General features: G+C 40.2%; 1 protein-coding gene across 6 annotated transcripts in view; it reads right to left on the reverse strand.

The window, feature by feature from the left end:
* ntrk3a (neurotrophic tyrosine kinase, receptor, type 3a) overlaps nt 1-16,027 on the reverse strand; it is a 260,675-nt gene that overhangs the window by 117,358 nt on the left and 127,290 nt on the right. For all 6 annotated transcript variants that reach the window (XM_031801796.1, XM_031801793.1, XM_031801795.1 and 3 more), the window contains exons 5-7: nt 1,567-1,721; nt 886-1,028; nt 340-481 (exon numbers count right to left, since the gene is read on the reverse strand). In XM_031801796.1, the coding sequence (XP_031657656.1) occupies nt 340-481; nt 886-1,028; nt 1,567-1,721 (440 nt within the window). The remainder of the gene's footprint in view (nt 1-339; nt 482-885; nt 1,029-1,566; nt 1,722-16,027) is intronic.

Here is a 16,027-nt window from a genome sequence, read left to right on the forward strand (position 1 = left end):
ATTTTTTTTTTTTTACCTGTAAATGAATCATATATACCTATGCCTCGGCTTTTTACTGAAACAGGGGTGGGGAGAACATTTTGTTATTGCTTCAGCTGCAGATTGCTGCTTTAACTGCATTTAACATCTAAATAGTGTTGTAACAAGGTGCTTGACACCTCTACATTATTCATGGTCTGACTGTGAGCTGAATATTGGTGTTATCTGTTGGTACATTGGCCTCTGAGATGAATATTGAGCTGAATACCATCATCAAACAGCAAACAATTGAGAGTGTTTGTGGTCTGCAATTTGATAAATAAAACGTTGAACTTGAACTGGTCATTGGTAGCTACGTACAATGGACCGTGAGCTGGATGGAGGCGTTGGCCATCCCCACTTTGTTCTCTGCTATACAGGTCAGCATATAGAAGTTGTCATCACGGCTCACGTTGACCAGGGTTAGGTTGATGGAGTGGACATTGGGCCAGTACACGTTGGACTGGACAGAGCAGGAGAGAAAGACAAGTGAGTGATACTGTAGGATAAAGATTGGGGCAGACAATTTATTTTATTCAGCTACAATTCTCTGCATAAAGCAGGTTAACTGCATTTTCAGAAAGCTATGAAATCACAAGCACACAAACACAGTTGGTGTCAGTTCCATTTAATTTCCTCAATTGGACATAGAATTTATCTTCATAGCACAACAACAGAATTCCAGAATTGCCTGGAATCTAAATAGAATGCACCCTAAAGTTGCACTGTAGCTAAAACTAACTCCAAGGTCACACGCCAAGTTGTTTCCTGCAGCTACCTAGAGACAAAGCACAATGGTTCGACCATTACAATGAAGAATAGCACAGTGCATTATGGGTCCCTTTGTGTGTGTCCTGGCTAACCCACCTGGTGAGTGTTGATGGAGTGGAGGTCATTGACGGTCCAGTCCACCTCAGGGAGGGGGGATCCAGATCCATTACAGGTGACGGTGACTCTGTCCCCCTCAATCACTGTGAGATTATAGTGGGTCACACTAATGTCCGGCAAGTCTGGTGGGGTGAGGGAGAGAGAGAGAGGGGGGGGGGCAGAGAGAGAAAGAGAGAGAGAATACAATAGCAGCCAGACACAGCACACTTGAAATTCTGACTGAGATACTTTAAGTTGTGAATTCTATTTGTGAGCGGGACAGGAAGGAACAAGCAGAGTTTCAGAAAGGTGAGTTGTCATCACTCTTTTTGCTCGACTCTCATGAGATAAGTTACGTCAGGCATTTATGTAATTCTTGTGAAAGTGATATATATGGCCTACCCACTGGGCACAGACAAATTTAAACCTCTACTTTTGATTTACATTTGGTTGAGTTGTCAACTAATGTGAATTCAACGCTAGTTGACAATCCATGGCAATGGATGTAGGTTAAATGTTGAGTGAAAAGAAATCCAATCAGTTTTCCACATTGATTCAACGTCATCAGACATAATTTTGGGGGTTGAAATGATGTGGAAACAATGTTGATTCAACCAGTTTCTTCAACCATGGGATGATTAAAGAGTGTGGAGGGGGGATCATGGCGGCGGTGGCTCGTACCACAGAGGGAGATATTCATAGCTTGGAGAGGGATCTTGGAGGCTCCGTTGTTGCAGAATAACAGCTGGGTGTTCAGGCCAGCCTCCCCTCGCTGCTGCCACAGCTGAATCCAGCGGATATCACAGCCACACTCAAACACCACTTCTTCCAGCCTCCTGTTACAGAGCGAGAGAGAGAGCGAGAGAGAGAGAGAGAGAGAGAGAGAGAGAGAGAGAGAGAGAGAGAGAGAGAGAGAGAGAGAGAGCGCAAGAGAATAAAGGAGAGAATGAGAAAATATATGTTGAGAAACAACACAATGCAACTGTGGTCATTTAATGTGCAGTCAGATGTGGGTGAAGGACATTGTTATCATTCAGTCCAGCCCCAAACATTCATCACGACATGCCTGGGGAGGAACTGGAGACATTCCATCTCATCTCCAGGCCAGGTTGGGCTAACTGTACCGTGTGACTGGGGCTGGTAGAGGGTGGACATGATTTGGACTTGCTTTTCCCTCAACAAACATGGGCCCTGCATGAGCCCTGGCTAAATCATTCATATAAAAAAACCTCAGAGGTAAATGCCCGTACCTGCGTGAAAATCGGTGCAAACAAAACCCTGTGTGTTCACGCTATAGACTTCCTTTTTGCATGGGCTGCGTCGCGATCCACTGAATCCGCCGATGTCGGCCATTTGCCTATGCGGTAGACAGGCACTTCCCAAGTCAGTGTTGTTGGAAATGATAGGATGTCAAAAAGTTACTTTCACGAAAACGTCTGTCAAGTCCAAATGGTTTGAACTAGAAACTATTTAGTCTACCCCACTATCGAAAGCTGAGACTCTCAAAAGCACAAGCATCTAGGCTGTTTTGCTCTACGTTTTGCTCTACAAGCATCACGAGACACATCTGAAGGTAACCGGTATCAGGAGGAAAACATTTATGGAAGTGAATTGGGCATTTCCACGTCAAAGGTATATGGGTCTTTTTTTTTATCTCATAGATATAGGATAGACAAATCAAATGATTTGTTTTTACTATATATTTTGTCATGTATGACTATGTTATTCAATGCATTCAATGTGTTAATAGCAGTAAGGCCAAATTCAATGTGTCATCCCCCAAAAATTATATTTCAAAAATTATAGCTATAGAGGTCCTAAAATTCAAAACCAATTATCTTTATGATCCATGGTATGACTATCTTTTTTATTGTATTATTTTGTTGTTGTTGACCATCTTAAAACAATTCCATTTGCAGTGTTGGGGAATAGTGAACTACATTTAGATCAACTACTAATTAAAATACATTTTGCAGTAGCTTGGTGGTAGTTGAACTCAATTAAAATCTAGGTAGTGTTTTCAGGAGTTAATTACTCTTTTTTTTGCCATGTAGCGGTGTATCTAACTACTGGAACTGCACCAAAAATCATATATACAGTAGTTTGGACACACCTACTCATTTAATTTTTTATTTAATTTTAATTTTGTACTATTTTGTACATTGTAAAATAATAGTGAAGACATCAAAACTATGAAATAACACATATGGAATCATATAGTAACCAAGAAGGGTAAAAAAAAAGAGATATTCCTTCAAAGTAGCCTCCCTTTTCCTTGATGACAGCTTTGCACACTCTTGGAATTCTCTCAACCAGCTTCATAAGGAATGCTTTTCCAACAGTCTTGAAGGAGGTATCACATATGCTGAGTACTTGTTGGCTGCTTTTCCTTCACTCTGCGGCCCAACTCATCCCAAACCATCTCAATTGGGTTGAGGTCAGGTGATTGTAGAGGCCAGGTCATCCGATGCAGGACTCCATCACTCTCCATCTTGGTAAAATAGCCCTTACACAGCTGGGAGGTGTGTTTTGGGTCATTGTCCTGCTGAAAAACAAATGGTAGTACCACTAAGAGCAAACCAGAAGGGATGGCGTATCGCTGCAGAATGCTGTGGTAGCCATGCTGGTTAAGTGTGCCTTGAATTCTAAATATATCACTGACAATGCCAGCAAATCACCCCCACACCATCACACCTTCTCCTCCATGCTTCACGGTGGGAACCACACATGCAGAGATCATCCGTTCACCTACTCTGCATCTCACAAAGACAGCGGTTAGAATCAAAAATCTCACATTTGGACTCATCAGAACAAAGGACAGATTTCCACCGGTCTAATGTCCATTGCTCTTGTTTCTTGGCCCAAGCAAGTCTCTTCTTATTATTGGTGTCCTTTAGTAGTTGTTTCTTTGAAGCAATTTGACCATGATTTGACCAAGACCTGATTCATGCAGACTCCTCTGAGCAGTTGATGTTGGGATGTGTCTGTTACTTGAACTCTGTGAAGCATTTATTTGGGCTTCAATCTGAGGTGCAGTAAACTCTAATGAACGTATCCTCTGCAGCAGAGTTAACAATGGGTCTTCCTTTCCTGTGAAGGTCCCCATGAGAGCCAGTTTCATCATAGCACTTGATGGTTTTTGCAACTGCACTTGAAGAAACTTTCAAAGTTCTTGACATTTTTCAGATTGATGGACTGTCGTTTCTCTTTGCTTATTTGAGCTATTCGTGCCATGGTCTTTTACCAAATAGGGATATCTTCTGTATACCACCCCTACCTTGTCACAACACAACTGATTGGCTCAAACGCGATAAGGAGGAAAGAAATTCCACAACTGAACTTTTAACAAGGCAAACCTGTTAATTGAAATGCTTTCCAGGTGACTACCTCATGAAGCAGGTTGAGAGAATTCCAAGAGTGTGCGAAGCCTGGAATGAGTAAGTGTGTCCAAACTTTTGACTGGTACTGCGTATACACACATTAAAATACAAAAACACAGTCATGGGAAGTACAAATATAACATCACAAATCACCCAGAAAAACAGTTACATTCCTTCACAAATCATAAAACTCCCCATTTCAATCATTAAAATTGCCCGAACAGCACCAGAACATCAAGATAAAATGTATTTAGAAATACAGAAATTCAGTGTATTAAAAGGAACATCAAGAGCTACCCAATCCTGTGAATGGTTAAGCAACATAGCTGTCTATACTTCAACAGTGTAGTTAGATAAGACGGACGTTTATGAAGTAGGACCTTATAAACAAAAAGGGAGTAACGTGGAGATATACGGGTATTTAGCGAAGTCCAGCCAATCTTTTAATACAAGATGCAGCGATGAGTATCAAAACTGTCACTTGTAACAAACAAAGAAATATCAACATAATCAAGAACAGATCAAAAAGGTTGACTGAATAATCTGTGTCCTACTGCTTAGAGAAGGGCACAATCTGTTTAAGTAGAAAAAGCCAACTTTAAATCTTAGCTTCTTAACCAGCTGATCTATATGTTTTTAAAATGTCAAATCCATATTAATCCAAATGCTTAAGTATTTATATACTGGAACACGTTTGATTGGAGAACCATCTAATGACTGAACATTTAGTTAATCTGAAACATTCTCACAAGAGTTTAAAAACAACATGTATTTTGTTTTGCCTGTATTAAGCACACGTTTTCAATCAGCAAGTGATTCCTGCATAGCTATAATATCTGACTGTAGTTTTGACACAGCCAGATCAACAGTCAGGGCAATAGCATACATAATAGTATCATCAGCATATAGATGAAGTTCACCATTTTTAACAGATTGACCAATGGGATTTATATAAACGGTGAAGAGAGCTGGTCCAAAAATTGACCCCTGTGGTACCTTTATGTACTTCAAGAAATTCTGACTTAACCCCATCAATTACAATGGGCTGTGTTCTGTCACTAAGACAATCACGAAACCATGAACAGGTGTCAGAGCTCATGCCTATCGAGAACAACTTATTCAATAAAATACAAACATCAATGCCCTTATGGAATGGCAGCACAAAAGCGGATTTCCATAATTTTGGAATATTTCCCGAAAACAATGTTTTTTATTTGATTTAAATGTACCCCTTTTTCTCCTCAATTTCATGGTATCCAATTGTTTTAGTAGCTACTATCTTGTCTCATCGCTACAACTCATCGCTACTTCGTCCTCCGATACACAACCCAACCAAGCCGCACTGCTTCTTAACACAGCGCGCATCCAACCCGGAAGCCAGCCGCACCAATGTGTCAGAGGAAACCCCGTGCACCTGGCAACCTTGGTTGGCGTGCACTGCGCCCGGCCTGCCACAGGAGTCGCTGGTGCACGATGAGACAAGGATATCCCTACCGGACAAACCTGGACGATGCTAGGCCAATTGTGCGTCGCCCCACGGACCTCCCGGTCACAGCCGGTTACGACAGAGCCTGGGCGCAAACCCAGGGTCTCTGGTGGCACAGCTGGTGCTGCAGTACAGCGCCCGTAACCACTGCACCACCCGGGAGGCCCTGAAAACAATGTGGGTTATTGACAAGGTTGTCAATGCTAGAAAAGCATCTAGGACTTCTTTTTCTGTAAATAGCCTAATAGAAAAGCAAGTTTCCCCTATCAGCATCCAGCCCAATATCACTGTGAATAGGCTTAAAAGTTCTTTCAAAGAGATTACTTGCTGAAATAAAATGGTGATTAAATGCATCAATGAGGCCAGTGTCTGAATGAATTTGTTGTGGCAGAGAGGAGGAAGTAGAACCCTTCAGGAATTTGACAGTTTTCCAGAATTTTGCCGGGTTCCCATTACAATCCGGAAGAGCGGTTACATAATGATCAGATTTTGCCTTTCTGATTTGTCTTACACAATGATTCCTCAGTTGCTTAAACACTTGCCAGTCCGGGAGTAAGCCTGTGTTCCTGGCCTTGACCCAAGCGTCATCTCTTTTATGAATGACTTCTGATAATTCCAGAGTGTACCAGGCATTCAATCTACCTTTAACCCTTACTTTTTTGAAGGGAGCATGATTATTCACAATAGTATTGAAGACATCTGCAAAAATGCTAGATAAATCAGGTTCAGGGATAGCTGAAATACAATAAATGTCACTAAATTAAAAATAATGTAAAAAACAACAACTGTTCACTCAAGTTTTTAAAAGTTCCTCTTTGTGATGACATAAGACTTAGATTTTTGTATTCTCACATCTCTAACACAAACAACTGGGTAATGCTCACTAATGTCTTGGGCGAAGACACCAGTAGAAATATCTCTCTCTCTGGTGTATTCGTTAAAATAAGATCAATCGGACTTGACTTTAAAGGATCTTTAGGGTTGGCTGTGTAGGCTTAGTCACCAGCTGGATTAGGTTTAGATCATTACACGTCTTTTAGATGTTTTGATGCTTGAATTTCCCAATTAGTTCACTCAGCACAATAACTTCTGATTTAGTAACATGTACTGTAAAAAAAATATTTAGTTGTTTCAACTATATATTATTAAGTAACTGGTTTCACAACCTTTTTTTGTACTAGCTGAAGTTAACATTTTTAGTTGTCCAAACTTTGCTACAATATGAGAAAACGTAGAGTAGGCAAAAAGTCTGTCAACTTAAAATGATGTGTTTGCTCAATTTGTCTAATATGTTCCTTCAACTAGATATTATTGTTTTTGGCATCTTACCAAAAAAAGGCTGTCGAACTAACTACACACACAGTGCTTTTAACGTACAATGTTTACTTACATATTTGACACACACTGAAATACAGTGTATTATTACACTTTAGTATTCATTATGTCCTCACCTGGTATTTGAACTCAGAATCTCTTGGTTCACAGCATTCCAATCTTCCTGCTATGTCACCATGTCTGTGTATATAACGGATATCACCTGTATTGCTACACTTTGCACTTCAAAATAAAGCTTGGCTCTGGTAAAAGTACAATCAATAAAAACTATTTTATTTATCATAGTGATTAAGATTAAAACAGGGGAATTTGCCCCACCAACATTAGACAACTGTAGAGAAAAAAAACAAGTAAATCAAATCAATGATGGGGAAATTAGTCAGATTAATTTATAATTGACACAGACATGGTGGCGTAGCAGGAAGATTAAAATTGCCACCAAGAGATTGTGAGTTCAAATCCCAGGTGAGGACATCATAATTGCTGTATAAATTAACATGGACAACGTGTGTCAAATATGTCTTTTGAAAAATGTGTATGTTAAAAGCACTGTATTTGTGTGTAACTAGTTCCACATCCTTTATTAGGTAAGATGCCAAAATGATAATTTCTTGTTGAAAGAACGTATGGGACAAATTGAGCAAACACATAATTTTAAGTTGACTGAATTTTTGCCCATCTTTTTCTATTGGAGCTAAATTCAGGTAACAAGAAGGCTGTGGAACCAGTTACTTAATAATAATTAGTTGAAACAACTAGATTTTTTTTGTGTGTTTTTTTAAAGACATTCTGTTAACCTATGACTCCAAAGTGAACTGTTCTTGCAATTTAGAGTCTAAGGCATTTCAGATTTAAGAATTTTTCACAAAGTAGTTTGTAGTGAACTACTTTTTCAAAGTAACTTTAGTTAAATAAACTGTATTTTTCTTGAGGGTAGATTTAAAGTATCTTAACTTCTCCCATTGGTAGCTTGGTATATTTTCAGAGTAGCTTCCCCAACACTCTCCATATGTTAACTTAGTAGAACCCCCCCCCCCCACCCAACGCCCCCCTCCAAGGGCTGGGAGCAGATGGACCTGATTTGGACTTCCCCTCAACAAACACCGGCCCTACACCAGCCCTGGCTAAATCATTAATGTCACATTAATATGAAAGATTTGGATGACACATTTTAAAATGATAGCAGGGTAAAGCTGACATCGTTTTCATACAAACTAAACGTTTTCTTTGTAGAACCACCCAGAGCAAATACACTTTGAAATCCAATATGCTTTGGTGGGTGTCCGTAAATTTCAATATTGAAAATAGAATATCACAGTGCATGAGGATGTACTGTACAGTAAGGCTCATATTATTCTGAAAAAGGATCAATGATGGTTGGAGAACAGAAGGGAGGGAGGGGTGTGATGTCAATACCCTGTGATGTTCCACACATGCAGTACCCACGACCCCCCTCACACCCCAGCCCTCCAGATCCTCACACCCAGGCAGCTCCGGTGAAGAGTGTGGGGCTCTGATGAGACAGACTGGGTAAATATCACTGTTCACTCCCCCTCTGCTGCTTCAAACAAACCTTTATATGGCATCACGTCATTTCCTCAATTTTAACCCTTAGATGGATTCTCCGGTACTCTAATATACTTTTTAGCCAGTAGTTCTGAAAGTATAGCCCTCACCAAAAATGGCGATTTCTTGGCTAATTTATATAAAACAGTAATTCTGTTCATGAACTACACCAGCCTAAAGCAGGAGGTTTAAAAAATATTAGTAGTCGCCATAGTTCCCGGAAGATGTCTTTAAGACACATTTATCCAGACATTTCGTATTCATTAAGATTAGCAGAATGGGTCAAATGAACAGTCCTCACAATTCTTGTGCAATAATCAAATATTCAACGCGCATTGTTCTCACAGCAATTACAACACTATTCCTTTTCTTTCTTTCATCCTCATGGGAAAACTACTTTCCACTTTTGACATCTTTCCTGACTTTGCAATTATCATCACATTTGTCACATTTGTCTATGGACCAGAAAAGACTATGAAGTGGCAGTTAGGTTGTCTAATCCCTTTAGTTCCACATGATGTGCACCACTCGCTTAAAGGGCCCTGGCTGCCTGCTGCATGGCTCTCTAAGGGCCTAGCTTGTCCCTCTATAGGGCTGGGGAGAGGAGCTTCTATCTGATCTCCATGGGTGGTACAGCACAGCACACTGGGTCCAACATATGGAAAGAGAGAAAAAACACCTAGACCTGGACGACATTTCATTCACACCGCATCATCTCAGCTAGCTGTGTTCATGCAGGCTTATTGATGAACCATATTTGCAAAATAGAGATAACCTCTCTCATTTACAAGATGGGGTCAGAGAGTGTCAAGTCAAATAAAATCTCATTTGATTTGATACATGCTTCATAGACTAACAGTGAAATGCTTACTTCTGGGTCCTTTTCCAACCATGCAGAGTTAAAGATAATGTAAAACATTTAATAAAAAAGAGAATTAGTGACAGAATGCATAAATACACAGTAAATAACGAATAAAAATAACGAGTAAAAATAACATGACAACATACAGGGAGTAGAAAATAACATGACAACATACAGGGAGTAGAAAATAACATGACAACATACAGGGAGTAGAAAATAACATGACAACATACAGGGAGGAGAAAACAACATACAGGGAGGAGAAAATAACATGGCTATATACAGGGAGGAGAAAACAACATACAGGGAGGAGAAAATAACATGGCTATATACAGGGAGGAGAAAACAACATACAGGGAGGAGAAAACAACATACAGGGAGGAGAAAACAACATGGCTATATACAGGGAGGAGAAAACAACATGGCTATAGACAGGGAGGAGAAAACAACATGGCTATAGACAGGGAGTAGAAAACAACATGGCTATAGACAGGGAGTAGAAAACAACATGGCTATATACAGGGAGGAGAAAACAACATGGCTATAGACAGGGAGTAGAAAACAACATGGCTATAGACAGGGAGTAGAAAACAACATGGCTATATACAGGGAGTAGAAAACAACATGGCTATATACAGGGAGGAGAAAACAACATGGCTATAGACAGGGAGTAGAAAACAACATGGCTATATACAGGGAGGAGAAAACAACATGGCTATAGACAGGGAGTAGAAAACAACATACAGGGAGTAGAAAACAACATGGCTATATACAGGGAGGAGAAAACAACATGGCTATATACAGGGAGGAGAAAACAACATACAGGGAGGAGAAAACAACATGGCTATATACAGGGAGTAGAAAACAACATGGCTATAGACAGGGAGTAGAAAACAACATACAGGGTGTAGAAAACAACATGGCTATATACGGGGAGGAGAAAACAACATGGCTATAGACAGGGAGGAGAAAACAACATACAGGGAGGAGAAAACAACATGGCTATATACAGGGAGTAGAAAACAACATGGCTATAGACAGGGAGTAGAAAACAACATACAGGGAGTAGAAAACAACATGGCTATATACAGGGAGGAGAAAACAACATACAGGGAGTAGAAAACAACATGGCTATATACAGGGAGTAGAAAACATCATGGCTATATACAGGGAGGAGAAAACAACATGGCTATAGACAGGGAGGAGAAAACAACATGGCTATATACAGGGAGGAGAAAACAACATGGCTATATACAGGGAGTAGAAAACAACATGTCTATATACAGGGAGGAGGAAACAACATACAGGGAGTAGAAAACAACATGTCTATAGACAGGGAGTAGAAAACAACATGGCTATATACAGGGAGTAGAAAACAACATGGCTATATACAGGGAGTAGAAAACAACATGGCTGTAGACAGGGAGTAGAAAACAACATACAAGGAGTAGAAAACAACATGGCTATAGACAGGGAGGAGAAAACAACATACAGGGAGGAGAAAACAACATGGCTATATACAGGGAGTAGAAAACAACATACAAGGAGTAGAAAACAACATGGCTATATACAGGGAGGAGAAAACAACATACAGGGAGGAGAAAACAACATGGGTATATACAGGGAGTAGAAAACAACATGGCTATAGACAGGGAGTAGAAAACAACATACAAGGAGTAGAAAACAACATGGCTATAGACAGGGAGTAGAAAACAACATACAAGGAGTAGAAAACAACATGGCTATATACAGGGAGGAGAAAACAACATACAGGGAGGAGAAAACAACATGGCTATATACAGGGAGTAGAAAACAACATGGCTATAGACAGGGAGTAGAAAACAACATACAGGGAGTAGAAAACAACATGGCTATATACAGGGAGGAGAAAACAACATACAGGGAGTAGAAAACAACATACAAGGAGTAGAAAACAACATGGCTATATACAGGGAGGAGAAAACAACATGGCTATATACAGGGAGGAGAAAACAACATACAAGGAGTAGAAAACAACATACAAGGAGTAGAAAACAACATGGCTATATACAGGGAGGAGAAAACAACATACAGGGAGGAGAAAACAACATGGCTATATACAGGGAGGAGAAAACAACATACAGGGAGTAGAAAACAACATGGCTATATACAGGGAGGAGAAAACAACATGGCTATATACAGGGAGGAGAAAACAACATACAAGGAGTAGAAAACAACATACAAGGAGTAGAAAACAACATGGCTATATACAGGGAGGAAAAAACAACATACAGGGAGGAGAAAACAACATGGCTATATACAGGGAGTAGCAAACAACATGGCTATAGACAGGGAGTAGAAAACAACATACAGGGAGTAGAAAACAACATGGCTATATACAGGGAGGAGAAAACAACATACAGGGAGTAGAAAACAACATGGCTATATACAGGGAGGAGAAAACAACATACGGGGAGTAGAAAACAACATGGCTATATACAGGGAGTAGAAAACAACATACAGGGATTAGAAAACAACATGGCTATATACAGGGAGTAGAAAACAACATGGCTATATACAGGGAGGAGAAACCAACATGGCTATAGACAGGGATGAGAAAACAACATGGCTATATACAGGGAGTAGAAAACAACATGTCTATATACAGGGAGGAGAAAACAACATACAGGGAGTAGAAAACAACATGGCTATAGACAGGGAGTAGAAAACAACATGGCTATATACAGGGAGTAGAAAACAACATGGCTATATACAGGGATTAGAAAACAACATGGCTATAGACAGGGAGTAGAAAACAACATGGCTATAGACAGGGAGTAGAAAACAACATGGCTATATACAGGGAGGAGAAAACAACATACAGGGAGTAGAAAACAACATGGCTATATACAGGGAGGAGAAAACAACATACAGGGAGTAGAAAACAACATGGCTATATACAGGGAGTAGAAAACAACATACAGGGAGTAGAAACAACATGGCTATATACAGGGAGTAGAAAACAACATGGCTATATACAGGGAGGAGAAAACAACATGTCTATATACAGGGAGTAGAAAACAACATGTCTATATACAGGGAGGAGAAAACAACATACAGGGAGTAGAAAACAACATGGCTATAGACAGGGAGTAGAAAACAACATGGCTATATACAGGGAGTAGAAAACAACATGGCTATAGACAGGGAGTAGAAAACAACATGGCTATAGACAGGGAGTAGAAAACAACATGGCTATATACAGGGAGTAGAAAACAACATGGCTATAGACAGGGAGTAGAAAACAACATGGCTATAGACAGGGAGGAGAAAACAACATGGCTATAGACAGGGAGTAGAAAACAACATGGCTATATACAGGGAGTAGAAAACAACATGGCTATAGACAGGGAGTAGAAAACAACATGGCTATATACAGGGAGGAGAAAACAACATACAGGGAGTAGAAAACAACATGGCTATATACAGGGAGTAGAAAACAACATACAGGGAGTAGAAACAACATGGCTATATACAGGGAGTAGAAAACAACATACAGGGAGTAGAAAACAACATGGCTATAGACAGGGAGTAGAAAACAATATGGCTGTATACAGGGAGGAGAAAGCAACATGGCTATAGACAGGGAGGAGAAAACAACATGGCTATATACAGGGAGTAGAAAACAACATGGCTATATACAGGGAGTAGAAAACAACATGGCTATATACAGGGATTAGAAAACAACATGGCTATAGACAGGGAGTAGAAAACAACATGGCTATAGACAGGGAGTAGAAAACAACATGGCTATATACAGGGAGGAGAAACAACATACAGGGAGTAGAAAACAACATGGCTATATACAGGGAGGAGAAAACAACATACAGGGAGTAGAAAACAACATGGCTATATACAGGGAGTAGAAAACAACATACAGGGAGTAGAAACAACATGGCTATATACAGGGAGTAGAAAACAACATGGCTATATACAGGGAGGAGAAAACAACATGGCTATATACAGGGAGTAGAAAACAACATGTCTATATACAGGGAGGAGAAAACAACATACAGGGAGGACTAAACAACATGGCTATAGACAGGGAGGAGAAAACAACATGGCTATAGACAGGGAGGAGAAAACAACATGGCTATATACAGGGAGTAGAAAACAACATGGCTATATACAGGGAGGAAAAAACAACATGGCTATAGACAGGGAGGAGAAAACAACATGGCTATAGACAGGGAGTAGAAAACAACATGGCTATATACAGGGAGGAGAAAACAATATGGCTATATACAGGGAGGAGAAAACAACATGGCTATATACAGGGAGTAGAAAACAACATGGCTATAGACAGGGAGTAGAAAACAACATGGCTATATACAGGGAGGAGAAAACAACATACAGGGAGTAGAAAACAACATGGCTATATACAGGGAGGAGAAAACAACATACAGGGAGTAGAAAACAACATGGCTATATACAGGGAGTAGAAAACAACATACAGGGAGTAGAAACAACATGGCTATATACAGGGAGTAGAAAACAACATGGCTATATACAGGGAGGAGAAAACAACATGTCTATATACAGGGAGTAGAAAACAACATGTCTATATACAGGGAGGAGAAAACAACATACAGGGAGTAGAAAACAACATGGCTATAGACAGGGAGTAGAAAACAACATGGCTATATACAGGGAGTAGAAAACAACATGGCTATAGACAGGGAGTAGAAAACAACATGGCTATAGACAGGGAGTAGAAAACAACATGGCTATATACAGGGAGTAGAAAACAACATGGCTATAGACAGGGAGTAGAAAACAACATGGCTATAGACAGGGAGGAGAAAACAACATGGCTATAGACAGGGAGTAGAAAACAACATGGCTATATACAGGGAGTAGAAAACAACATGGCTATAGACAGGGAGTAGAAAACAACATGGCTATATACAGGGAGGAGAAAACAACATACAGGGAGTAGAAAACAACATGGCTATATACAGGGAGTAGAAAACAACATACAGGGAGTAGAAACAACATGGCTATATACAGGGAGTAGAAAACAACATACAGGGAGTAGAAAACAACATGGCTATAGACAGGGAGTAGAAAACAATATGGCTGTATACAGGGAGGAGAAAGCAACATGGCTATAGACAGGGAGGAGAAAACAACATGGCTATATACAGGGAGTAGAAAACAACATGGCTATATACAGGGAGTAGAAAACAACATGGCTATATACAGGGATTAGAAAACAACATGGCTATAGACAGGGAGTAGAAAACAACATGGCTATAGACAGGGAGTAGAAAACAACATGGCTATATACAGGGAGGAGAAACAACATACAGGGAGTAGAAAACAACATGGCTATATACAGGGAGGAGAAAACAACATACAGGGAGTAGAAAACAACATGGCTATATACAGGGAGTAGAAAACAACATACAGGGAGTAGAAACAACATGGCTATATACAGGGAGTAGAAAACAACATGGCTATATACAGGGAGGAGAAAACAACATGGCTATATACAGGGAGTAGAAAACAACATGTCTATATACAGGGAGGAGAAAACAACATACAGGGAGGACTAAACAACATGGCTATAGACAGGGAGGAGAAAACAACATGGCTATAGACAGGGAGGAGAAAACAACATGGCTATATACAGGGAGTAGAAAACAACATGGCTATATACAGGGAGGAAAAAACAACATGGCTATAGACAGGGAGGAGAAAACAACATGGCTATAGACAGGGAGTAGAAAACAACATGGCTATATACAGGGAGGAGAAAACAATATGGCTATAGACAGGGAGGGGAAAACAACATGGCTATATACAGGGAGTAGAAAACAACATGGCTATAGACAGGGAGGAGAAAACAACATGGCTATAGACAGGGAGTAGAAAACAACATGGCTATAGACAGGGAGGAGAAAACAACATGGCTATAGACAGGGAGTGCATACCAAATGGCAATCACAGCCATCGTTATACACTAGGTAACACGCAGGCGGGAAGAGTCACACTCACAGAGTTAATCTCTTCAAATGAAGATGTATTTGGTTACAATGAACGGACTAATTTGGTTTGGTGCCGCATTCTGTTCTGTCCAAGGTCAGAGTAACCTGGGTTCACTGTCCATGATGCAGCTCTGATGAGGTTTCCCACTTAAGACATAACAACAACAAAAACTTCATGAAATGTGTGTGTGTGTGTGTATGTGTGTGTGTGTGTGTGTGTGCGTGCGTGCGTGCGTGCGTGCGTGCGTGCGTGCGTGCGTACGTACGTAGGCAGATGGTCTCTTTTCTTACTCAGTACCATGACAACGTAAAGATAGCCAATGGGGAGTTTGGCCATAGCACTGATTTACTGATTATGGCCTGTGAGACTTAAATCATTTGCATGTCTTCCACTGACCTGATTAAAACATCAAATTAACCTTTGGAAAGGTCAAGGTGTCGTGCAGCTAGAAAAACACATGGGAGTCCCGTAGCCTATACGAAG

The sequence above is a fragment of the Oncorhynchus kisutch genome, linkage group LG22 (assembly GCF_002021735.2).
Source record: "Oncorhynchus kisutch isolate 150728-3 linkage group LG22, Okis_V2, whole genome shotgun sequence".
Classification (NCBI taxonomy): Eukaryota; Metazoa; Chordata; class Actinopteri; order Salmoniformes; family Salmonidae; genus Oncorhynchus; species Oncorhynchus kisutch.